We start from the raw sequence: 25168 nt of genomic DNA, 5'->3' as shown, positions 1-25168 counted from the left end.
AGTGGGCCTGGGGCCTGGGTGAGCCACCTTCCCTACACAGGCTTCAGAATCTTCTCCACCAAGATTCCTGCAGCTACCCTCACCCCAGTCTTCCTGGCAGGGCCCAAAGCCAGGAGGCTGTTCCCAGTCAGGCAGGACCGGCCGAGCTCTCACCACAGAGCAGCCAGGTGGTAGGCGCTGGCCACGGGGCCCCACAGGTGTCCAACTCCTCCCTGGTTGCCTTGGCCCTTATCAGTTCTCCTGACTGGAAGAACCATAGGAATTGTGACCCTCCCCCAAACACAGCTGATTGCAGCTTCCCTAAAGGTCCAAACCACCCCCCACAGGGCTCTCACCTCACAAAGGCCACTGCCCTCTCCTTCCCAGCCACCAGCCCACAGTGCCCCGCAGCCACTCCTGGGCCCTGGGCCTCTCTGACCAGGGGGCGGGGGGCTGCGGCTGACCGCCGGCTGACTAGCCACCCTTTCACTTCCTCCCCTGGCTGTATGACCTAGTGTCCAGATTCCTGCCCACAACATCCTCCACCGGAAGGCCCCCAGCCTTTATCTGCCCCTGCCTCTCCACAAAGGAGCCAGCCACAGTGCTATGGGTCCACGGGACGCCTGGTGCACCGTCCCACCCTCCGGAGGTCTGTGTGCAGCTTGGGGAAGGTGTCAGAACCCAGCAGAGCCCCTCGTACAGGCCAGTACTTGATGGATTTCTCAAGACACGTCGATAGGCACAAAGGTGTCTGGAGCCCTCCTCTGAAGCAGTTAGCACCGCGGAGGCAGAGAGTGGGCGGCAGTGAGCAGGACCACCGCAGACTCTCACCTGCAGGAGGCCAGCCCACCTGTCAGCTGCGGCATTCTGAGTCCACCGGCTCGGGCATTCGACAGGTGCCCACCACAGGAGCTGCCACCACCCTGGACGGGGGTCTTAGGCCCCGGGTAACCGGCCAAGGAAGCAGAGACCCGCCAGCGCATGCGGCTGTGTCCAGGCCCCCGCCCAGCGCTCCTTCCCTGGGCTGCCTTCAGGCCTGAGAGCCATCTCATTGACAAAAAGCACACGGTTTGTGCGTGCATGTGTGCGTGTGCGCATGTTAATATGTCATGACACGGTAACAACTGCAGAGCTCTGGCGGGTGGCACGGCGGACTGCCTTTTGCTTCCAAGTATATCCCAGGGCCTCCGTGGGCACGTCGGCTGAGGGGAAGTTGTTCACGAAACAGGCTGCTGACCCGGCATCTGTGCTCACGCTGTCCCCCATGTGGTTCCTTCCCTTCTAAAGAGAAACCACACATTTCACAAGAAGGCCACATTCCATCTGCCAGGACGCCATTGCAAGAGCACTTATGAAACATCCTTCCCATAAAAATAAAAAGGCATTTGACCATAAAGCAGGAAGACAGCAAGTACTGATGTCAATTGCGTGTTGTCTCAAGTTCAGATAAAGGAAATGCAAAGCAGAGGACTTTTTCCGACATGGACAACATGCCCGAGATAAAAACCTCTAGCAGCAAAAAGAAAACCGCAATCCGTGAAAAAGGGAGCAATCTGACCGCTTGGCATCAGCACACTCCGGTCATGGATAATACACAGGAGTAGAGCAGCTCGGCTGCTGGCTCCTGGGGTGGTTCCGAGGGGTGGGGGGGGCAGCACGGCCAGGGTCTAGCGCAGGGGCTGCAAACTTCTGTCCGGCCACATGGTAAATACTTCAGGCCTTTCGGGCCCAGGATCTCCCCCTGACTGCTCAACGGTGGCCCTGCAGCCAGAAAGCAGCCACTGGGCCACAGGGAAATGGATGGGTGTGGCTGGGTGCCAATAACACTTTATAAAAACCCGCAGCGGCTGTGTTTTCGGACCCCTGGTCTAGAGCAAGCCCCGGGAGAGGTGGGCTTCATGCTGGGGACACCGTTGTTTTCCTTCATCTCTTCATGTCTGAGGTCGACAGATCAGCTGCATTCCGAAACGGCTCATGGAAAGGGACTCCCCATGAGATGTGAAGGTGAAGTGGGAGCCACACGGTGCGCACGCAGATACTCTGCGACTAAGGGGCACGGCCCGCCCCGGTCTCTGCAGGCCTGCCCCAAGAGCCAGAGCTGGCAGCACGTTTCCAAGCAAACAGTGATGGGGACAGAGCTGGAAATGACCCCGCAGGTCACTGCATGAGATGAACACACACGGGCCACTCTTCCCACTGCAGGTGTGTTCTGTGGTTTGCTGCGGGGATGTGAAACATGCGGCGGCCTGTCCTTCCTGAGCTCTCTCAGCGCCGGCCGGGGGCACCCTCCAAGCAGAGGGGTCAGCGAGGTTTATTTGCTTGTGTGCACCCTCCTTGGCAAGTGCCACATCGCGCTCCGCACACCTGTTTGCCGTCCTCACAACGCGACGTGCCAGGAAACCTTCTCCTGCCCATATTCCCTGACGAGGGACCTGTGACTCAGGGAAACTAAGGACCACCCCAAGGACCGCCGGCCGGGTCCAAAGGCACCTGCAGGCCCAGCGTTCATCTTGGTCAGCCCATCCCCAGGCATTTCCCGAAGCCTTACCGTGCCCAGAACCTGTTGAGGGGCGAGGGCTCCAGGAGGACAGAAGCTCAGGTCTCCACGGGCAGAATGGCACCAACAACTTTAGGTTCTGTGTCGTGAACACTGAGGAACTCAGCTGGGCAGGAGCTGGAGAACAAGGAGGGGTCAAGGTCAGGGGAGAGCAGGTGCAAAGGCCCTGAGGTGAACTCAAGTCTGTGTGTTGGAGGGCAACAGGAAGGCCACCAAGCCAGCAGAGCCAAGGGAGTACCGCAAGAGATGAGGGCGGCAAAAGCAGGGCCCAGACCAGGAAGGGCCTCGGGCAGGGAAGCAGGTACCTTGGTCTGACACGATGTCGTTTGGGGCCCTGTGCTGGTGGGTCAAACCACCATGGGCCTCAGACTGTGGTGCTGGCCAAGGCGCCACAGGCAGGAAGGGCAAGCCCAGAGCCAGAATGTGCCCACTCTGTGGGAAGGCACTGCCGTCCTGGTCCTTTGAGCGATGCCATGGTGCGTGGCCTCTGTCTGGGCCTCCGTGGCCATGCCCTTCCTGATCCACCGGCAGCCCATAGCGGGCTCAGGATGGACACTGATGGATGCCAACCGGCCAAGGAATTTCCCTCCCGAGCTGTCCAGCACCTCATCCATGGTGGATGTCCCTGATGGGCCTTAACGGGGGGCATGAGGATCTCCACTCTGCCGCCCACTGCCAGTGCCTCTTCCCGATCCCCTGGTCCCTGGTTTTCCAGTCTTCCTCCCCTTGGGCCCCCACCAGAGCATCAGGCCACTCCAGTCATGATTCCACCATGCTCTAATGTCAGTGTTCTTCCCTTCCCCCACAGAGGAGAGAGGCAGGTGCTCCGTGTGGGGGGCTGGTCCCCCTTGGGCCTCATGCACAGCCAGGCACGATGGGGCTGGCCGCCTGGTCACGTGGTGTCTACCAGGGCTTCCAAAGCATGGATAGCGCCCACTCAGGTGGCACAGCGCCTTGCTCCAAACACTGTGGGGTCTGCATGGTGATTTTCCTATTGAGGCTTATCCCCCACCAGACCTCCAGCACCGGGGGTCTGGCCAGGTCATATGGCCCACACAGCAGGCTGCCTGCACCCCAGAGGCCCCGGAGTCGAGTGAGGAGCTAGGCCTTTATGCCCCACGTTGATCAGTCCGTCACTGGATGGAGTTAGCCCCTGGAAGGCCACCCCAAGGAGGCTGACACCTGAGGGCCGTGGCCCCAGCGCACAGAAGCCGGGGAGAAGCCCTTTCCCACAGGAGTGTCTGGTGGGGTGACTCAGGGCACCCCCAGCTTAGGATCCCAGAAGCCATGCAGAGCTGAGGGCAGGGCCTGGTGTGGGGCAGCGGCTCCAGGTGGCCCCCACTGGTCCTGCCGTGCTGCCCCCTGTGCATGCGGGACGGCGGGTCGCCTCCAAGGTGATGGACTGCAGCGCCCAGGCTTCTGTCCCTGAGCTTGTGTTGAATTTCTCCCCCTCCCTCATCACTCACTCCCCAGAGGCTGTGTGGTAATAATGAAGCTTCCTGCCCACAGCCTCGTGAACAAGGTTGGAAAACCCTGCTCGAGTCACCAGAGACGGCAGCCCCGGCCCACAGCTTGACCTCCGCAGAGGCCCCAAGCCAGGCGCCCGGCCCAGCGGCTCACAGATCCCCGCCCCCCGGGACCGGTGAGACGGTAATGTCTACTGTGGTGAGCTGCTACATTCGAGGCTGTTTGTTATGCAGCCATGGATAACTGATACAGGTGGAAAGGTTCGATGGCGGAGCGCGGGGGTGGGGGTGGCGGATAGAGGGAAGGCTGGGGCCGGTCCGGGTCATCGCCCAGGCTGTGCGTGGGCAGAACAGCATGGCCAGTGGGCCCAGTGTGCAGTCCCCCTCCCGGCACACTGAGGAGAGCACAGAGGTGGCTCGTTGCCCTCAGCAGTACTCCTGGCAGTGAGAGGCAGCCACCCCCACACCAGCGGGTGACTCCCCCAGCAGGGGTGCTGAACAGCCGCCTCAGGGAGACCGAGCCAGCAGCTACAGGCAGGCCACGTCCGGTGCTCTCCGGGGAGCGGGGCCCACAGGGAGCCCTGAGGCCGGTGGCCCTCCAGCTGTGCACCTGAGCCCCAGGGGCCTGCCCCGGGACCCCCCACCAGTGATAGGCCAGGGCCCATGCCCTGGGGCTGGGCAGCTCCCCCGCAGAGCGCCGGTTCCTGGGAGGGTCTCTGCTGAGAGCAGTCTGGAGGCAGAGTCGCTGAAACACAGAGGGGACGAGTCCCCAAAGGAGACCCTGGCGGGAGGAGGGCAGGCAGGCCTGGGGACTGTGCACCCTGGGGTCCCCTTGTTAGCAAGTGACAGTTTCTGCTGTCATTGGAGAAGCAGAGCTCACGCCTGGAGCACGTTCCCCCCCAACCCCAGGACCTTCCCCTCTGCCCCACTGTCCAGCCCAAGCGCCCCAAACTTTCCGCTGCGCCTCAGTCCCTACCCTGAGGGTAGGCCCGCTGTGGGGCAGGCCCCGCATGAGTTCTGGGCCTGCAGGCTGTAGGGAGGAGAGCAGGCCCCTTCCCTGGGTCCCAATCACCCCTGCTGGAGGAGCGCCATCCCCAGAACTGCCCAGGGTCCCAGGACCCAGGTAGAGAGAATACCGCACTCCCAAGCCCCTGGAGGCCCCTCCCCTCCCCCCTCCAGCCCCACGGCTTCCAAGAGCCCTAAGGAGGAGGCGCTGACGCTGTCCGTACCAGAAAGGCAGCTTGCGGGCGTTCTGGGGGGGGGGGTGGCACGCGGGTCTGGCACACGGGTACTGGCGGAAATGAAGTTTGGGACTCAGCTCGGCTAGAACTAGAAGAAAGGAGACTGTCCTCTTGTAGCCAGGGCCACCAGGACAACCCCAGGGCACCAGCCACGTGGCCACCCTATGAGCAGAGCCCCAGAGGGCTGAGAGCGGGGAGTTTCCCCGGGAATAAGGAAGTGTGCGCAGGGACACGAGGCAAGATGTGGCGGCCAGCCAAACGCAAGGTGTGTTCGGGCTGTCATCTTTCCCACAGCAACCAGCAGCCAAAGCAGCGGGTGCTCTTTTTCTCGGATGTTCTTCTGGGTCATCTCCCCTCCCTCTCTCCCATCACCCACCTCGGGCATGTGGCTCCGGCCAGCAGTCCCGGCCTTTCAGAGCCAGCCGCAGCACCGGATTCGTGGTGGCATGGGGTGGTGCCAGGCCAATCCCCAAACACGCACCGGAGTCACTGGGAAAAAGCTTTCTCGCTTCTGGACTTGAGCAGAGAGTAGACAGCATCCGACGCGGGCAATTGAAGGCTGGGAGGGTGAGTAGACACCGGGCCCCGATAACGAAGACTGAGGCCCTGGATCCAGCCACGCTTGAAGCCACGCCCCTTGGCTTCTCAGTCACATGAACCAAAGTTCCATTTTTGGGTTAAGCAAGTTTGTGTTGCATTTCTGCCTGCCAGGGTTCATTCCAAGAAGCAAAAGCCCTACGAGCATGGTGCAATATGAATAGTGTTACAACTTTACACAATTGTGGAAGGGAGCTAGGGACGTGGAAATCCAGAAGCTGGAGAAATGCGAGGGAGGGAGGCAATAAGCAGCCCTCCCCAGGCAGGGAGGCAGGTGCCGAGGAGGGAGCTGGCAGGGGAGCTGGGGAGCTGAGCAGGTCCAGTTCTGCAAGCGGGACCACAAGGGGGTCGGATGGAGAGGTCTGTGGAAGGCAGTGGCCCCTTCAGACCCCTGCCACCGTGAGTCTGCAACAAGGGATGCGGTAGAGCCACCCTCGGGAAGAGGACACACTGCAGGGAAGACCCCTGTCCCCCCAACCCCACCCTTCTGCATCCACCCATCTCTCCATTTCTGCCCAGGATGGCCTTCACTACTCCTCTGCCACCTTCCAAAGTGCATGCGAACGTCCTGGAGTCAAGTCCTGCCTCGAGCTACACAGGGAAGGGACTTCTGGCATTGCACAGTGACACAACCCAAATCACCACGCTTAACTCACCAAAGAATCCTCACCTTACAAGTGTCATCTGAGTCACCAGGACCTTCAACTGGCTCACACCCCAGCCACCCTCTTGAACAGCCAAATAGAGGAGGTAGGGGCTGCAGAGGCTCCCAGAAGCTAGAGAGCTGGAAGCACAGCTGTCCCCCTTCCCCACGTGTGGGTGCCCAACAGGTGCCGCTCCTCCCCTTCGGCTGAGAGGGTTCCTGCCAGAGGCTGCCTGGACTCAGGGACAAGTGCTCCTGTTCCCCGGTGATTGGTGCAGGGGAGATCCACACACCCGAACCCGAGGGCCTTGACCTATTCCAGGCAGACCCGCAGGGTCTCCACACCTCTCTTCCCCCATCACCCCCATTACCTACAGAAAACCCTCCAGGTGCAGCCCTCTCCTGAGAGCTGGGGTCTGTGCCACAGCCCTCCCTGGCATGGCTCACACCCAACCTGGACTGGTCCTTTTGCCTGGACCATAGTGGTCCAGGTAGGAGGGGGAGGGGCCATCTCAGCCAGGTGGGGTCCAGCAGGGCCAGCAACTCCCAAGCCCCCTTCCTGTCAGCCACTGGCCCACAGCCACGACATACAATGCCCCGTCACAAGCCTGCTCAGTCTTCCCCAGAACGAATTTCTGCAGATGTCTGCTTCTGTCTGCTGGTGGCACTGTCATCCACAGCTTGGGCAGACTCTCCGGATGCTTCTACACCACCTCTTGGGCCAGCCTGCTCTTCACAGCTCCTGGCAGCCCCTACTTTATCCCTGTCACCTGGTGGCTCTCAGGTTGGGACAGCCAGAAGCCCTCTCTGCAAGCTCCCATAGCCTGGGCCTCCTGGAATCTTCCTGCCACTCTCAGTGAGGCAGAGCTCAGGTCTGCCTTTCTTAGGTCGAGCCTCATTGGTTAGATCACCCTCTGCCCACTTGAAGGCTAAGAACTCAGAATGTGCTGCTCTGAAACCCCCCTATGCTCCCAAATCTTACACTGACTCAACCATGGCCACCCTGAGCACCCTCCCTCATTCCCCAGCCTTCCGGCCACCCTATTCCTGAACTGTTTCTTCCACGGGATGGACCCACAGTGCCCCTGCAGGCCACTACCCAAACCTTGGCTTCTTGTGACTGCAGGATTCCCGCACGAGAGGTGTTCTGTCCTGCCCTGAGACCTGGACAGGTCCCCAGGGGCTGCTACTAAAACCACTGTCCGTTTGAGAGCTCTCACTGCCACTGTTTGTGAGCCTTCTTTCTCCTCAAAGAACACCAAAGTTCTCTGTTGCCTGAGGAGACTCACACACCGTTTTGGGGGCCACCTCCCCCATGCCTCGGTGAGAGCCCTCAAGGCAAGAATCTGACTGCTAAACCACTCATGGCACGCCGTGGCCCGGCAAAACACGGCACAAGGACACAACCCAAAGCAGCAGCAATTGTTAAACTACTGTGGGAAGGCTTTCCTCTTTGTGGGATCCCCCATGTTGCCTTTGTAATACTAGCAGCAGGGCTGAGCGGGATGGGGGATCCTGCAGTACAATTCGGCTCTCTCCCACGGCGTCTCACCTCTCGCCATGCCACAGGGCCCTTCCAGGCCAGCCCTCCACGTGTCTCAGGGACCCTGGGAAAGCAATGTCTGTCTGACCTCTGTTCCAGAAAACATTATTCTGACACTTCTTAAAACAGTAGGGAAGACTTCATTCAAGACTATTGCAGTAAGGGAGAGAGGCTGGCCTCGACTCCAAATACAAAGAAGACACAAGAGGGGTTTACAGCCAAGGAGCAGAGTCGGGGGCCAGTGGACGGAAAAGACCTGAGACATCATGGGTAGGGGGTCTCGCAGGCTAAGATGATCAGACCCTACCTGGGGGATGAAGAACTTAATCAGCTAATGGGGGTGATCAGACATCAGGGGTGGGGGTGACAGGCTTTGCTGAGACGGGGCTGTGGGCAGGTCACAGGCAGGACAGCGGCTTGGTGAAAAAGAGGCCTTAGACGATGACTCAAGTGGGGTCCTGTCACCTACCCCAGCTCTGAGATCCCAAATGCCGGCCAATGTAACCTGCACCCCTGGTAATCTTTGATTTCTAAAAGGCTTAACATGGGGCGCCTGGGTGGCTCAGTCGTTGAGCGTCTGCCTTCGGCTCAGGTCATGGTCCCGGGGTCCTGGGATCGAGCCCCGCGTCGGGCTCCCTGCTCGGCGGGGAGCCTGCTTCTCCCTCTCCCGCTCCCCCTGCTTGTGTTCCCTCTCTCGCTGCGTCTCTCTCCGTCAAATAAATAAATAAAATCTTTAAAAATAAAAAATAAAAAAATAAAAGGCTTAACCCTTGAAAGGCCACCTTTCCTTAAATGCTCAAGGGGAGGGAGGGACTCCACACAGCCCCACGACTGCCCCCGATTTCTTATTTCAACAGTTTAAAATAGCAGTTATTCAGGGAGTCAAGAAACTGTCATCTCTATCCTCCAGGCTTGGGGGTCTGGGCTCTCGGGGGCTCACAGGCTGGGGGCTGGGGTCCTCGAGGGATCGGGGCTCGAAAGCTCGGGACTGCGGGGACTCGGAGGCTCGAGGGATCGGGGGTTCGGCGGCTCGGAGCTCCGGGCTGGGAGCCTTGGGGGCTCGGGGATGGGGGGTTTGAGGACTCGAGGGCTCGAGGGCTCGGGGGCTCCGGGGTTCGGGGGCTTGGGGCTCGGTCATGAAGAAGCTCCTCAACCGGTCGCAGCAGAAATGCGTCACAGGCCGTATCCCCAAACCGCACATGCGCCGCACGGGGCGCACAGCCCGAGGGGCGGGGCGGGGCAGGCCGGGGCGGAGCCAACGTCCTGAGCGCAAGTTGGATGGCCTCACTGCGCTCGCGCCGCACCGCCCCCTCACGGGGGTGACCAATGGGCTCGCAGGACCCGCCCCTGGCGACGGGGCCCCGCCCCCTGGAGACTGGAGCCGCGGAGTCGAGAGCCTCCCGGCTAGCGGGCGGTGGGTCCGGGGCAGGGCCGGGCTGCATCTGGGTTCCCGGCGGCCCTCCGCCATGAAGCTGACTCGGAAGATGGTCCTGTCCCGGGCCAAGGCCTCGGAGCTGCACAGTGTGCGGAAGCTCAACTGCTGGTGAGGACCCAGAGGCTGGGGCCGTCCCCGCGCGTCCTCCGCGCTGCCCAGCACCCGCGCCCGGGCGGAGCGGCCCCGGACCCGCACCTCCGCCCTGGCCGGGGGCGGGAAGGGCCTGCGGAGGAGCCACAGGGCGATTCGGGGTGGAAGGGAGCAGGTGCCCGGGCCCCACAGCCTGCGGGGGGAACTGCCACAAGCCCAGGTGGCCATTGCCAAAGATCCTTCCAGAACTTTTACCCCCTCTGGGTTGTGGTGTTTCAGACGCAGGCTCCAAACATGCTAGCTTTTCTCAAACCAATTGGAATTGCCTTCAAGTCTTGTCGGCCTTCTAGATAGCATTGGTGGGGCAAACGGTTCCCTTCGGGAAGGGACTGTTTTCTCACATTGTGGGTCATTGGGAGCCAAGTCGACTAATAAGGTGGGAGACGGAGGGGATTTTTTTTTTTTAAAGCAACTCTTTTTTTTTTTTTTTTTTAAAGATTTTATTTATTTATTTGCCAGAGAGAGAGAGAGAGAGAGAGAGAGCACAAGCAGGGGGAGCAGCAGGCAGAGGGAGAAGCAGGCCTCTTGCTGAGCAGGGAGCCTGATGTGGGACTCGAACCCAGGACCCTGGGATCATGACCTGAGCCGAAGGCAGACGCTTAACCGACTGAGCCACCCAGGCGTGTCCCGAGACAGAGGGGATTAACACGTTCCTAGTGGGAAAGATAGAGAGCTGAGGCTCCAGAGTAACGATTCGGGAAACATTTCTGTAACTGAGTCCTGTTGGGAGGGGCTGTCCCCAGGTGCCTCACGGTCTGGGAGGTGACACAGGACATGATACAGGAGCTGTGGGGTCAGTGCAGGCTCCAAGGTGGGGTGGCCAGGTCTGGCTGGGCCAAGGAAGGACAGGCACACTTCAGGAACTCCTGAAAGACCTACAGGCGGGGCTTCACGCACGCCTGGGCAGTGGAGCTGGGGCGGGAGGAACTCAGCCCCCAGTCCGCCTTCGTCCTGGGAAGTGTCACAGATTGACTGCAGTGAGCTCTGCCTGTGGCACTTCTGACATTCGGCCCTGTCTCTTGTTCCCAATAACGCCCCGCTTTGTTTTGCATGAGGTGGCCAGGCTTTGTCTGAGCAGGGGAAGACAAGGGCCCTGATTCCGGCTCTCCAGCGTTTGCTTCATGAGCTGCATGTTCCACAGCCTTTGAACTGGGCCCCTCACAAGGACTTGCTTGTTTACTGACATCAGTGAGGGACATTGTCCTGCCTTGCCACAGCCTGGAGAATGAATGGATCTTTGTGCCCTCCAAGTGCAGTGGCTCTCCTGCTCCTCAGTCTGAGAAGCGCCCCTCAAGCACTGAGCATAGAGAGTTTTGTTGCAGATAGCCCCGCAACAAGTTTTGACACCTTTGTCAGTCATCTGGACAGGCTGTCCCTGACTTTGTCACTGACATCGTAGAATTTTAGCTTGTAGACATTTGTCATTAATTTTTGGAATTTTTGTTTCTAATATTTTTTTACTCAACTTTACCAAAATTAAAGTATGTATGTCTTTTTTTTCCCCTAGGGGCAGCCGCCTCACAGATGTAAGTATTATGCCGATCATCTCCAAATGCTCTCTGATCCCAAAAGTTGTATCCTGTTCCCCAGGAGGATCGCTGAATTTCCAGAACTGCACACATCCATTCAGCCCCTAATCTGGTACTTGGTTCATTTAGCAGCTTTCGTAATGTGGAACGACTAAGGAAAGAGATGTTCCAAGTGCCCAGCTTTATTTTGAAATTCCTTTAAGTGTTCTCCTGTCAGTGGAAGTCTCCATGTGCCACCTCTCACGGAGGAGGGAGCAGATCCAAAGTTCGGCTGCGGATGAACGTCAGAGGGCTTTGCTGCACCTTAGACGTGCACTCTGCCGGGAGGCTCTTTTCATGGGTTCCTGGGCTGTGAGTCACTGAGGAGGTTGCTCACTTCAGCTCCTGCTCTCGGTGGGATCCAGTGTTGTGCTCCCCCCTCCAGGCCATGCCAGGAGGGGATGGGGCCCAGGGTGGGGGTCAGGGAGCAGTGCCCTGAGCTGAGCCATGGGTCTGTGAACAGATTTCTTTCCCTTTCTCTCTCTCCTGGAATGAATGTCCCTGACTTACACAGGGATCATGTACCTGTCTTTTCTTTCTTACTTAGTTTTGTCACTTGAACTGTACCTTTCCTTGAAAACAGAGTCAGAAATGCTGCTGAGACAGTGGGTTATCCAGAAAAGTTGAGTCCACCTCACGCTATAACTGAAATGCAGCATATCCAAGCAGCCAAAAACAACCCTAAAAAAACAAAAATACCACCGTAGCAGAAAACAAATCCACTGCACATGTGAAGCATTCTGAGCAGACCGTGAGCCTGTTGAGGTCAAGGGCGTCATCTGGCTCGGTGCCTGGCGCATGGCAAGTGCAAAGACACTTGAGCACTGCCCCGCCCATCGGCCTCACAGGTTAGGGAGCCGTTGTGGACCAAGCCGAGCACCCTGCTGCTCTTTTCTCCTGAATTGACAGTATTAAAATGGCATGAGATCCAGTCTCAATCCTGTCTCCCTTTTGGCCCAGCTTTGTTGGCCAAGCCCTCTCCTTGTGCCGCAGGGACAGCAAGACAGAGGTTCTCTGTCCAGCGTAGGGGCCACAGAGGTCCCCTTACCCGATGTCTTCTGCGGGCATCGAAGGGTAGGGATGGTGGCCGCGTTTGACGGTGGCGAGAGAGAGCGTGCGTGTTTCTCCCTTGGGTGTAGGGAACCCGAGGGCAATGCAGTACACGGAGTATGAGGCAGAGCCTGCACGCTCTCGCGCGTCATGTGCCAGCCCCAGTGAGGCCGGGGCATGGCTCTGCTTCGGCTGTGGCGGCGGCGCTGAGTGTGGCGCATCGCGGGTCTGCTCTGGGCTCGCGGGGAGTGCCCAGCGGCCTGTGCCCCATCAGCGTCCTTTCCTTCCTAGGTCTCCATCTGCCGGGAGATGCCCAGCCTGGAGGTGATCACCCTCAGGTACCTACACGCCTGCTGTGCTCTGAGTCACGGGGCTCGAAAGAAGGAGAACCTCCACATGCCTTTAGATAACCTGAAAACTCCCAACGAGAGCGTGTCTGCGACGGCCGCCTCTGTGCGCGGGGCAGCCGGGCAGCACAAGTCCCCTCCGAGCTCTGCCCGCCCGTCCCCCTCGAGCACGCTGCTGTGTCCTTGCCCGCCCTCCCTGTGATCGTGGGCACAGCCCCCACCCCACACGATGAGCAGCCGCCGTCACGTCTGCCACCAGCGCCCCCACCGTTTCTGCCGTCTGGTTCTGTTGCTGCCAGGAGCTCTGCCAGTGTCTCTGTGTCACATGCTCTCTCATTTTGATAGCCACCCCTTCCGGGGGCATTGGCATCTTAACAGACTAGGGAGGCCGTGGACGAACCAAATGTAGCTGCTGGGATTTCTGGCAGTTGGGCAGTTTGGAGGGTCGGGGGAGGGAGCATTGTCCTCTGCCTCTGAACTCCCTCCTGCCCCCTTGGGAGCCTCAGGGAGGCTCAGCATCTCTGGGCCTCAGTTTCCCTCTCTGTAATGTGGACCTAATACCGGCATCTGCCCACGTGGGGGCAGTGAGGAGTGAGTGCAGGCAGGAAAACAGAGTGCTTGGGGAGCGTTCATGCGCCAGATATCTGTGTCACTGACTTGTTATCAGTGAGGCTGTGTTTTGAGCCCGGAGAGCCTTCCCTGATGAATGAATGGATTGCCTTTCATTCCTGAAAATAGGTGTGGCTCAAACCCTAGCTCTACCCTGCCTGGAGTGATATGGGGCAAGTTGCTGGGCCTCCCTGTGCTGCAGGATCTGTCGTGCTCACAGCTCAGAGAAAGGACGGGGGGCCCAGGTTGTTGACTGAGCTCAGGTGCCCGGTCTGCGTGGCTGGCTGCGTTGGAACCCGAGTGTAAATCGCTGCGTGAATGCAGGGTGCAAGTCCTTTCCTGGAGGGCAGTCACTTCCCTTTGGTCTCAGCCGCGCGTGGAGGCGGGCTGTCTAGTCTGTTCTGGCTGCTGGAACAGAATCCCGTAGACCAGGCGGCTTGCGGACGATAGACACCGTGTGTCGTGCCTCTGGAGCTGCAAGTCCAAGCTGGTGCTGGCATTTTCAGTGTCTGGGGAGGCCCTCTTCTGGCTGGGTCCTCGCATTGGGGAGGGGGAAGGGGGCTCAGGGCGCTCTTTCATGAGGGCACCGGTCCCCTCCGAACCCCATCACCTTAGGGGTTAGGTTTCAGCATAGGAGTTTGGGGGGCACAAATACTCAATACAACCACAGTTAGCCCAGTGGTCCCGTAGGGCAGCAGGCCGGGGTACAGATTCGGATCTTCATGTTACACCCTGGCCTGTGCCTCGGACAGTTTCCTCAGACTTGGAGATGGCAAACCCTGAGTCCTGCTCAGGGTGCAGTGGCGACCGCTGCACTCCTGGCTCTCGAGTGAAGCAGGCCATACGCTGAGCGCAGCGCTCCGTGCTGGCAACCCCATTAGTAAGTGGGGCCACCACTGCAGTGTTGTCTCAGGGACGAATTAGGCCATCGCTGCCCACACCAGTGCAGCCTCCAGCAAAGAATGTTCTAGATAGGTCTGGCCCTTGGGGCAGTGTGGCCTGGAGAGGCCCCACCCGTGCCCTCCACATGCAGGGAGCGGCAGTGGCCCCAGAGCTGCAGAGGAGGACTGTGTTGTATGGTGCTGCCGCCAGGCTCGCAGTCCTGGGCGCCTGCTCTTAAGCCCAGTGCGTGTTCGTGGGCCATCTGCTCTTGTGGAGGTGGGAAGGTTTCTGCTTGTGTCCGTGCAAGCCTGTAGGGTCTCTGCCCAGAGGCTTGGGTGATTTTCTGTCTCTGATGTGTTCACAATTCTGAGGAACAAAACATAAACCCACATACTCTGTTTCTTCCTTAGGCATGGGATTTGGGAAGTTGGGTGCTCGGTTCTCTGTCACTCGGAGCTTGCTTGTGTTTGCTGTGGGTTTTTCTGGCCGCTGCCTACTTTGGGGCACAGAGACGTTCCTTGGTGGCCGGTTTCCTGTCCTGTGAGGGAAAGTGAGACCTCTGACTCCCCAGCTGACTCCAGGAGGCCTGCACCGAGCAGGAGGCCAGGGTGTTGCTCACTGCTGCTCATCTGTCCAGCCTGAGGGACTTCCCATCCTTACGCTTTCTCCTTGGCCTGGGGTGTTTGTTGAACCTGTGACTCACGCTGTCCACTTTTGACCTCCTTCCAAGGCGAGGGCAGATGGGCCCGACCCCGGGGCTGCTCTCGCCTGGTGTTTGCAGCGGACCCGAGAGGAGTGTGGAGGGGCGCCGCCCTCCGCGAGCGGGGCGCTAACCGTGCCGTCCCTGTGCAGCGTCAACAGTGTCTCCACCCTGGAGCCCGTGAGCCGGTGCCAGCAGCTGAGCGAGCTCTACCTGCGGAAGAACTGCATCCCCAGCCTGGCAGAGCTCTTCTACCTGAAGGGCCTGCCGCGCCTGCGCGTGCTCTGGCTGGCAGAGAACCCGTGCTGCGGCACCGACCCCCACCTCTACCGCATGACCGTCCTGCGCAACCTGCCGCACCTGCAGAAGCTGGACAACCAGGGTGGGTGTCGCACCGCCCGGCACCTGCACGTGCCCAGTCCTTCCAGACGCAGCGGGGGCCCCCTTCCTGTGGTCTCGGGGGGAGTCCCCCAGGCTGCTGCTCCTCGTTTCGCAAGTCTGAGTGGGTCCGACCCCCCGGGTGCGGCCCCACGCGGAGTGTGGGATCGCAGGTGGGCCTCACGCACGCTTCACCCACCTCCTGCCTGGGCACGCCGTTGCTTCTGCTGCTTTGTTCCTGCTCAGAACTCTGCTCCAGACACTTACCCGAGTGGCCTGGCGAGCGGGTGACAGGGTCCCAGCGGGCTGGCCACGTCCATGCTGGCCCCCGGGGCCCCGCGGCAGGTGAGGCACGCCCGTGGTCCCCCCGCTGCTTGCCTCTTCCTGCTGGAGGCCTGAGGGTCCTCCCTGCGGCTCTGACCCGCTCCTTCCCCACCCGTTCTCCAGGGTCTCTGCCGGGCTCTGCGAGGCCACTGGCATTGCTGCGCCAGTTCTTGGCCCTGGTCATGCGTGCACAGTTCTTTCCCCCAGAAAACAAGTGTCATATAAGTTAGCGCAGAGAAATTAAGCCACGGGGGAGTGAAACAGACTCATACTGTGTACTCTGTTCCTTTTTAACGCTGACCTTAATTTGGCTTCTTACGAACACTTGCTTGTAGCAGGGGCTGGAATTGAGATTCATATGCAGCTCGGGCCAGGACAGGGAGGTGACAGGACCCGGCCCTGCTCTCGAGGGGCTGGCCAGTGGGGCGGAGACACACCCCTCCTGTCTCCGGCAGACTGTGCCGGGCGTGGCATCGAAGGCAGAGCCACGGCCCGGGGTGGGGGGGGCTTCTTTGGGGGCGAGTCCGCTCTGATAATGTCATCCCCCCCACTCTGAAGCCGTGACCGAGGAGGAGCTGTCCCGTGCGCTGATGGAGGGGGAGGAGGTCACAGCCCCCAGCGGACAGGGCACGGGGAATGGCGGGCCTGCGCTGTCCTACGCCCTGAGCGCCATGGACACCACTGCTGAGACCCGGCAGGACACGCTGGGCTGTGGCCAGGAGGAGACGAGGTGAGCTGGCGGGGGTGGCGGGCCTGTCCCCGGGTCCTCCTGTGGAGTCGGTGGGCCTCTCTGGGGAGGGAGGGAAAGGAGCTGCCCACGGTGGTTCTTTGCCGTCTGTGGCTCTCATCGCTCCCCAGCCTGCTTGCAGCTGTGTGCCCGGAAGGCTCAGGGCCCGGGGCTTGTGTGGGTACGGAGCCACCCTCGTAGCTGGAGCGGCCTGGGGCTGGGGCAGGGGATGTGGGCCAGTGGGCACCACGGGGCCCAGCACTGCGGTCCCCCCGAGGGAAGGCCACCTGAGCTGCTGTGGGGCAGGGAGGGCTGTGCGGCCCTGAGGGGGGCCCTCCCTGACCACAGCACCGCAGACGGGCCTGAAGCAGCCTCTGGGGGCAGGCTGTTTCTGAGCAGCCGCGGAGCACGGAGAATGTTGTAGAAACAGTCGAGCCCAGTGGGGTTCAGGCTGCGTCCACTTGGCAGCCAAGCCCGCCGTCCTGTTTCCCACCAGTGCAGGAGGCCACCTGCGTGCTGCCCACTGCTCTGCGTTCCCATTTGCATCTTCAGCGCCCCCAACCCTGGTGGGAGCCCAGGTACAGCGAGGGGCCCCCCGGGGGCCCAGAGAGATACGTGCTAGGCCACAAATCCTTCGTCCCTCCCGCCCGTGCAGTGCTCCGTCCCTCCAGAAGCAATGTCACCAAGTGGCAGTTCTCCTTCCTTGCTGTGCTCCGAGGCCCTGGGGTTGGAAATGGGGCCCCGAGCAGGTCAGGCCTCACAGCCCCATGCTCCCTCTCCTACCCACAGCATCCAGAGCCAACTCAGCCTGAAGCCACCTTCCCGGGACCGGTTTCCTTCCTTCTCACAGAGGGACACCGTGAGCAGTCGCAAGAACAGGGTGAGCATGACGGGGACAGCCCTGGCTGGAGGTGGCCGCCATTTCCAATGCCCAGAATGGGGGGTGGGGGGGGTGGGGCTGGACAGGCTGCAGACAGCCAGGGTCTCACCGAGCCGGGCCCCAGAGGGTGGGAAGCTGGCTCTGAGCTGAACTGGAAGTGGCACACCAGAGCGACTGTGCCAGCAGAGAAGTAGCAACCCCGGGGAGAGGAGACCCCCAAACCAGCCTGCAGGCAGCTTGGTGCAGCGCGGGACCTGGGTCCACCCCATGTCTGGCCTGGGGGTGGGAGGGCGGCTCTGGCGGCACCTGACGCTGCAGGGGCTGCTGCTCTCGGGGAGGCCTCCCTGTCCTGGCAGGGCGGCTTCCGTGTCACTGTGGCTCCTGTTGGTCCCTAAAGAGTGATAGGTTCAAGAAGTGGGTCATGTGGGCACTTCCATCAACGATGCTGGACCTTTCCAAGCATCTGTTTCCTTGTCATTCTGATCTGTCCTGGGGGCTTGTCCCCCTCCTGGTCAGTGGGCTGGCCATGTGATCCAGGCTCATACCCAAGGGGACAGGGGCCATGTCTTCCCATGTGTGTCCTCATGAGACAGAAAGCGCAGCTTCCCTGTGGACCCCCCCACCCCCCCACCCAGCAGGACTGGCTTCATCAACTGGAATTGCTCACGTCCTGAGTGTGAGCGTCATTGGCCAGAAGAACGGGGTCACACCGTTAGCTTGGCCCAGCGGGGACCTTGCCTCCTGGTCACATGGGAGGGGGGCTGCCTGAGCAGAGCTGGAGTCCGAGGGAGGCCTGTGACCCGCAGCACCTGCTCCCAGCTCTGGCTGCAGGGTCCAACAAGAGCCGTGGGAGCAGCGAGACTCACACTGGAGGGACTCCACAGCTGGGGCCGGGGGCTGCCAGCACCCCCTCGAGGGACTTGAAAGCTTGTGGGAGGCACAGGGGGGGGTGGATGGAGGCCCTGTCCTTGGGAGGGGCCAGCCTGCCCTCCGGGAAAAGTGTCCCCCCAGAGCTGACAGAAGTCACTGCAGGCTGCAGGCCAGTGTAGGCAGCGGTCACCGGGCCTGTGGCCCCTTCCCTGCACGGGTCACCGTCCTCTGCAGGGTCCGCGCACGTGTGTAACCCCCCTACACGTCCCCCGGAGCGGGTCAGCCTCTGCAGGGGCTGCACACGTGTGTAACCCCCTACACGTCCCCCGGAGCGGGTCAGCCTCTGCAGGGGCTGCACACGTGTGTAACCCCCTACACATCCCCCGGAGCGGGTCAGCCTCTGCAGGGTCCGCGCACGTGTGTAACCCCCTACACGGCCCCCGGAGCGGGTCAGCCTCTGCAGGCAGGGCAAGGCCCAAACCTCCCTCCTCCCCACACCCAGGCCTCTGAGAGCACGGGGCATTGGGTTGGGGGTCACCCCAAGACTGAATCACTGATCCAGCTCGGTGCGTTCCATATATGCAGACTGAAAATCATCAAATCCCCTGGAACAGGCAGAGCTGCTTCCGGGGGCAGAAAGGCAGGCTCTGGCCCTACTTTGAATGTGGAAGTGGCTCGGTCCTCCCACGGAAGGTCCTGCAAGCCTGAGTGGGGGGGTGCGGGTGGCCGGGGAGGCCGCACCGGTGTAGGTCTGCAGGGGGAGCAGGACCCCCGAGGGTAGCTGAGGTCAGGGGTTAGTGCCCTGGGGTGGGCAGGGGCTTTGTTGCCGAGCCCCAGTGTGACCCTCTGAGCAGATGGCACGTTGCTGCCGTGCGCCCCCGCTCACACCCAGCTCTCCTGTCACCTCACGGGAAGAGCCAGCTCGAGTAGCCCCCGTGTGCAGAATTCTCCCTTGCTCCAGGGTGGGTAGAAACCACATGCACACGCGTGACACACAAGCGGTGTGTGTGAGAGAGAGAGAGAGCGAGCACACGTTCCTGAGCGCCGTCCCGGCCACTCAGCCCCTTCTGACCCCTGCCGAGCGGCTGGCTGTGTGGCCGAGGGCCTATTGCTTGGCCTCTCTGGGCAGTCCCTGCAGGCGCTGCCACTCGTCTGCCGGAGTCTCTGTGCGCTGTCCTGGGTTGCCTGGAAGGCCGCTCGCCTGCGATGTCCGTGTCTGGGTGGGGGGCACTCAGTGGTGACTCTGTGCCCCCAGAACAATGTGCTGACCGCCGTCCTGCTGCTCCTGAGGGAGCTGGACGCCGAGGGGCTGGAGACCGTGCACCAGACCGTGGCCAGCCGGCTCCAGGCCCTGCGCAAGCAGGACCTGCAGGAGGACGTGGAGTGACCGTCAGTCGGAAGCCCGAGCTGCCACGCCTTCCTCCCGCGACCCCGTGCCCAAGCACCTGGGAGACGTGGGGTCCCTTCCACGGCCACGGCCTCTACTGGACCCCGGCTGAGTCCCAGCACGTGGGCTGTGTCCCAGGAAGTTCAGGCCTGCCTGGGGAAGCCAAGCCCTCGGTGTGGATGGCGCCCCAGCGAGAGCAGGAAGGGCGTCGGGCACTGTGCCAGGTGCCCTCCTGCCCGGGGCCCAGGTGCACGCCAGCCTGTGGGGGGGGCCCACCTGGACTTGGCTCTTCCTGAGGCGGGCATGGCTGCCACCATCCCTAATAAATATCTTACTGAAGTCTGATCTGGAAGCAGGCGTTTCCTAGGGGACAGACATGACGTTGACGTTGTTTTGAAGGTGAGGGCTGTCACTCATGCGCGTTTCTCCTATCAGTTCTCTGCCCCAGTTGTGGAATAGGCTCTGTCCACCATGGCCAGCTTCCAGAATGGTGCGGTCCTTAGAGTGACTTGGCATCAGCAGACCCACACCGCTGCTGCTGGCCGCCACCGGGACATGTCGTGCAGCTGTTAGGGTGGGGGCAGGACTGGAGAACGCACCTTCCTTTTTTCTCTGCCTTTTTGAGAGCCTGCAGGGCCAGGGGTTTGTGCGGATGGGTGGGAGAGGCCCGGGGTGGGCAGGATGCAGGTGCAGCCGTGGAGAGGCAGTGGCTGGGGGAGGACACCTCAGGGAGAGCCACGGGCCTTGCTCTGATGGTAGTGCTGCAGGCCGAGGGGCCTTCCTAGTGCTCCCCTGCAGCTGAGGATGCCTCCCTGGGCTGGGGAGCGGCGTGGCCTCTGAGCCGGTAGCCGGTCTTACTGTGGCCGGGACAGGAGCAGGGTTGCCTTCACCCCCGCTCCGGTTGATGGGGACCCAGATCTGTGTAATGTGTCCATCACCGTGCTAGCAGAGGGGTGACTTGTGCGCCGTGTGCAAGGATCCAGGTGGGGTGGCCATGCCCAGGAGACGGTGCTGCCCTTAAAAGAGAGGCTGCACTCAGGCCAGCGAGTTTCAAACGGCCTGGGGCCCAGGAGGGCTGCTGGGCGCTGGGTGCTGGGCCCCCGGCGGGTGGTTGCTCTCTGGGGCATCTGTGGTTCTCCAGGAACTGAGTGGCAGAAGCGAGGCGTCGCCATGTGGGGGCGTCTGTGAGGGGTGGCCACCCGGCCGTGTGTGCACTTTCCTCTGTATGTGGGGACAGGCAGACTCTCAATAAAGCGTCTGAGAGCAAGCTGGGGGTTCTTGTGTTAAATTGAGAACACTCTCCCTTCCCCACCCACCTGGCGGGGCTCACACCAACTTCCCGCCTGCGCCATCACCTGGTGCGCCCCAGTTAGGGACCTTGGATTGGCCACCAGGCTGGCTGGGCCCTGAGCACCCCAGGGCTCTGCTCCCACTCAGCGGCCGGAGAGCTCTGAGCTCAGGGGGAGATGCGCTTTGAGAAGAGACCAGGGCTCTTTGCTGCCGGCATTTTCCACGAACAGACACACGGGCTCCAGGGCTGCCCTGGGGAGCCCGAGGTTTTGGGGGGCCCCGCCAGGGTCTGGGGGCAGCCCAGGCTGGCCTAGTGTGCTGCCAGCACGCATCTGGGGAGTTCTGTGCAGCTGAGGGAGCGCTGGCCCGGCCGGGAGTGGATGCCCACAGTGGCCTCGCCGAGTGCAAGCGGCGCTGGGCATCCACATCCCGCGAGGGGACTTGTTTGCTGGCCTGCGCCACCTGCACCCCTGCATTTCTAGCGTGTGCTCGGCCAGGCCGCGACCAGCGTGGGCACACGGGACCCCACACTTGCAGGGTGCTCTGCCCCCACATCACGCAGCCGGGTCTTAGCTGCTCCCTGGGAAGTCGGCCGTTCAGGTCCTGCAGGGCTGTCCAGTTTCGTGTGAGGAAGAAATACTGCTTGTGCATGAAGGGCTGAGCTGCCCATCACAGCGGCACACTTGGGAGGCTGGTGGCCATGGTCCCCATGGTTCTCACCTGGGGAGCCCCACCTGCGCCCTCCCCTCCCCAGGGGCTGGTGGGGAGCAGGGGTGGGCAGGGGTGGGGGAAACCTGTGAATGCTAGCCCGGCTGATGATGTAGCGTCCACATCACCCCCTTCCAGATGTCCCCAAGTAGGAAAACCGGACAGCTTCACTACACCTGCCCACGCGCCCGACAGCTAGGGTCCCCGTGGTGAGCGTCCTTACTGGGCCGGCCGACTGAGCTCACCGGGGGGGCCTTGGGGGTCTGGGACGGCGCCCCGATGCCTGCTACTGCCCACCCCCTCCCCGCGTGCAGGCCCTCTGGAGACGTTCTGAAGTCCTGCCGCGAGCACACCTGTGTGTGGGCGATTTCCCAGAAATGCTCTCCAGTGCTCCCCAGAGCCCTGTCAGCAGCAGAATTGTCGAAAAATGTTCAATCTGCCAGACACTGAGGACTCCTGCTTCAGCGGATGCTTCTCAGAATCCTGGTATCCCGGTAAGATTTACTCATGGGCTTCGTTGCCCGGAAAGTTCGCAGAAGTACCTGTATCTTTCAGGGCTGAGATAGTCTGCGCATAGCAGCCTGGGGTGCAGGAATGATGGGACGGAGGATGCATTTGTGGCCGCCTGCATCCCAGAGCCTTCGGCAGCCAGCAGGCCCCGGGGGGCGGGGGGGCCGGCTTGCCCCGTGGGCTGCACCCTCCTCCAACAAGGGACGGTGGCTTCGGGGAGCCGCCCTCCAGGGCCGCCCTGTGCCTTGGGGACAGCCGTCCGGGTGGAAAGCTGGCTCTGGGTTCAGCTGCTCCCCCTGCTTCCCAGCAGGCCAGCCTCGGCCCAGGGGTGCTGAATAGGGGCTGGGGAGCCGTGGGGACGGGGCTGCTTCACAAGGCAGATGGGATTACTGCTCTGCTTTCTGGACCATGTAGACACCTGCCCAGCGCCCCACCTCTGCAGCAGACCCCACTGGCCGCTCCCAGGACCCTGCCCCAGCCACAGGCAGCCAGAGAGCAATACTTGCTCCCTAGTTCACCATCTTCCTGGGGCCTCCAGCACCCCTTTCTCCAGCCACGCTCTCGAGGCCCCTCACACTCCTACCCTGTACTGAGAACCATCTCGGCACACGCTTTCCTGCAAGTAAGGCTGGGACTTGCTGTCTGTGGGATTCTCAGGTGGCCCCAAGGTCCCAGACCCCTGCTGTGTACACCCATATGACCCCCACCCCCAAGTAGGGGGGGTCTGTGACTATGATGGATACCCTGCATATATGGCCAAGGTGAAGGAGCTTCAGAGATGTACTTGAGGTCCCTAACCAGCTGCCTGAGTTAATCAGAAGGGAGATTGGCCTGGGTGGGCCGGGCCTAATCAGGGAGCCCCTGCGGCGCTCCTTTATAGGTGCCAACCGATTAGGGCTGAAGAGGGTGTGGGCCTTCTGTCCCTGAGCTCAGAGACTGGAAGCAGCAGACATCCACTGCCGCCCCCGGAATTCGGCCACAGGCAGCTCAGAAGAGCCTGAGGTCCAGGAACAGCCCTCAGTCACGGCTGTTCGTGAGCCAAGGACCCAGCTCAGCTGCGCCCACACTCCTGAGCTACTGTGAGGTCACAAATGGGGGTGTTTGAACCCCGTATGTTTGTGGTGGTTCTCAGGAAACCAGCACAGTCTCCCTGCGGGGAGCTGAGTCCTGCAGGAGCTCCAGCCCACAGCGGAGCCCCTGCCTGCTCCCCCCCGCCGCCAGCAGGCCCCTGCGGGCATGGCCTGCCGCCTGCCTGCCCCACCCGCCCCCCTCTCCGCGCAGCAGGGACCCACCGTGGGCTCTCTCCCATCCACGTTGTGCGTGTCCGGGTTCACAGGCAGACTCGGCGAGGCCTTGGCTGTGTGCTCTTGGGCCGGTGGCTCCCGAGCAGACTCCACACAGCATCTGTACCATGGGACACAGAAGCCTCTGGCATTTGTCCACAGCCTCCCTGGGTCATGATCAGAGGCCCACGCACACACGCTGGGAATGCAGAAGCCACTTCCAGGGGTCTCGCGCCCGCCAGAGCAGCCCTGCTCTGGGCTGGGGCCTCCCACGGTGGCGAGCCCCTGACCCTCAGGTGCGGTGCAGAGGGCACACTTGTCAGTGCCCTGCGGCCAGGCTACTGGTGCCACCCCCATCCTGCTGGACACCCACACGCTGTGTCCTCGAGGATGAGCTGGAGGGCAGAGCCCACTGGGCCTGGGGTTCAGGGCCTGCTCCCCAGCCTGGGATGGCCCTAGGACAGCCAGGCATTGGGGGCTTCTTCCAGGACAGGGAGCCCCCCTTTGCTTGAGGAGCCAGGGCCTGGCTGCAAGGAGGGGGTGTTGGGACACCAGGGGCCGGGCCTGGACGCCTCGGCCTTCTGCCGCAGGCCACGGCCGGTGCATGCCCCGCCTCTCAGGCTGTGGCATGGTGGCCGTGGCAGGCGGGGGAGGCTGTGCTCCAGGAGGCAGAGGCCGGCGTGAGGCCGGCGAGAGGCCGGGCCCTGTGGCTGCGGAAGCGTTTGGCTGAGCGCCATTTGCTAGCATCTCCAGACGCCGCACGTTCAGGCAAAACCAGTAAGAACGTCCCACAGTTAGGCTCCCGAGGCTCCCCAGCTCCCTTCCCCAGGCCAGGCCCTGGGTGCCCTGGGAGGCCTGACCGGCACCGGGGCGGGGGGGCAGGGGGCTGGCAAGGGAGGGGTCAGCATGGAGCAGGGCCTGGGCCAGCTTGGCGTCTGGGCTGAGTGCGGCTGTGTGCTTGACAGATGGACACGTGGCTGTACACTGGAGGGTGTTTCTGCTACAGCCAGGGTCCTCCCAGGGAGTCCCCACCTCCGGGCTGCAGCCTCCCCACTCACATGCGTAAGCACACACACGTGTGCTCACCTGTACGGACACACGTGCACACATACACTCACACACACACTCACACGTGTACATGTATGCACTCACATGCACACTCAGGTTTCTGGGACCCAGGAACTGGTCCCTGGTCTCTCAAGGTTCAGACACTTGGGACCCTCTCCTTGGGGAACTGCCCCCTCCTCGGCCTGCCCCAGGAGCACCCACACTCGTGGCAGGCAGAGTAGACCAGAGGGGCCCCAGCTCCAGAAAGCCCTCAGGCTCGGAGCCCCTACAGTGAGGAGGGCGGGGTCCCCTGGCCCGGCCCCCACCATGCCAGCTGCTTCCTTGGAGTGACCAAGGCACCCTGCCAAGGTCTTGGGGACGTGAAGGCAGCTAGAGGGACAGAGGGCCCCAGCCTGGTCCCTAGGCCCAACCAGGAGATCCCCTGCCCAGAGCCCCTGATGTGGCCTGTGAGCCCCCAAAGCCAGGGGCTCCCCACAAAACCGTATGGGTCCCAGACCCTCCCCCTGAGCCTCTGCAGGTGCCAAGGGCAGGAGTGCAGGCCAGGAGCAGCCCTGGACTGAGTGCCCAGGTAACCGCGGTGGGAACAGAAGTGGATCGTGCAGCAAGCTCAGGAGGAACAGAGGTCCCCGAGAGTACAGATGGTGTTAAGGTTCAGCCCGTCCTTCTGGGGACCCTGGTGCCGGCACCACACTGCACAGCAAGGCTCCATGCCGCCCCCAGAGCTCGTGGTGCATTGGCCCTCGGCTCCCAGTGGTGACGGCATTTCTGACAGCCTCCCACAGTCGCCCACCCCCCACCAGGGTCTCCCTGCGGTGCTTGCTCACATCAGCCACTTGCCCCAGGATCTTTGGCTGTTTCTGAGACCCCAGTCCAGGCAGGGAATGTTCCAGGTCAGAGCCAGGGCCCGGAACCAGGCTCAGAAGCCCTCCCAAGACGGGGGGTGGGCAGGCCCGTATGCAAGCCAGGGGCTCCCACC

At 61.8% G+C, this 25168-nt stretch overlaps 2 protein-coding genes and 1 long non-coding RNA gene across 17 annotated transcripts in view; 2 read left to right on the top strand and 1 right to left on the bottom strand.

Annotated features, from left to right (window-relative positions):
• Positions 1-6365, bottom strand: part of TRPM2 (transient receptor potential cation channel subfamily M member 2) — a 62943-nt gene extending 56578 nt beyond the window's left edge. For 8 of the 13 annotated variants that reach the window (XM_027585324.2, XM_027585327.2, XM_027585328.2 and 5 more), the window contains exons 1-2: positions 5620-5756; positions 2528-2653 (exon numbers count right to left, since the gene is read on the bottom strand). The gene's annotated coding sequence lies outside the window, so the exon portion shown is untranslated. Of the gene's footprint in view, positions 1-153; positions 234-335; positions 406-2527; positions 2654-5619 lie in introns of those variants that run through there. The other 5 variants (XM_027585316.2, XM_027585318.2, XM_027585317.2 and 2 more) reach the window with 5 other exon arrangements.
• LOC113917506 lies at positions 2663-6493 on the top strand. Of its 2 annotated transcripts, XR_003518249.2 has the most exons (4): positions 2663-2837; positions 4046-4263; positions 5538-5810; positions 6360-6493. It is a non-coding gene; the product is annotated as an uncharacterized LOC113917506 (long non-coding RNA). The 2 variants fall into 2 exon arrangements; XR_003518248.2 differs by having other exon boundaries at positions 4046-5810.
• A 2909-nt stretch (positions 6494-9402) lies between these two features.
• Positions 9403-20589, top strand: CFAP410 (cilia and flagella associated protein 410). 2 transcript variants are annotated; one of them, XM_027587626.2, is made up of 8 exons: positions 9403-9569; positions 11119-11137; positions 12521-12567; positions 14920-15149; positions 16028-16199; positions 16693-16774; positions 16986-17076; positions 19202-20589. In XM_027587626.2, exons 1-8 carry the CDS (start codon positions 9493-9495, stop codon positions 19627-19629), a joined length of 1146 nt encoding a protein of 381 aa, XP_027443427.1. In that variant the 5' UTR covers positions 9403-9492; the 3' UTR covers positions 19630-20589. The 2 variants fall into 2 exon arrangements, with proteins under 2 accessions (XP_027443427.1, XP_027443428.1); XM_027587627.2 differs by lacking the exon at positions 16693-16774 and having other exon boundaries at positions 19202-19472.
• The last annotated feature ends 4579 nt before the right edge of the window (positions 20590-25168 follow it).

The sequence above is a fragment of the Zalophus californianus genome, chromosome 1, assembly GCF_009762305.2.
Source record: "Zalophus californianus isolate mZalCal1 chromosome 1, mZalCal1.pri.v2, whole genome shotgun sequence".
Lineage (NCBI taxonomy): Eukaryota > Metazoa > Chordata > Mammalia > Carnivora > Otariidae > Zalophus > Zalophus californianus.
The sequence above is the reverse complement of the archived record's forward strand: the minus strand, read 5'-3'. Positions and strand labels throughout refer to the sequence as shown.

Coding starts and splice junctions, on each gene's coding strand:
- CFAP410 (XM_027587626.2), top strand. CDS start 9,493: ATGAAGCTGACTCGGAAGATGGTCCTGTCCCGGGCCAAGGCCTCGGAG. Junction 12,568..14,919: donor CTGGAGGTGATCACCCTCAG/GTACCTACACGC, acceptor GTCCCTGTGCAG/CGTCAACAGTGTCTCCACCC. Junction 16,775..16,985: donor CAACCCTGGTGGGAGCCCAG/GTACAGCGAGGG, acceptor TCCTACCCACAG/CATCCAGAGCCAACTCAGCC.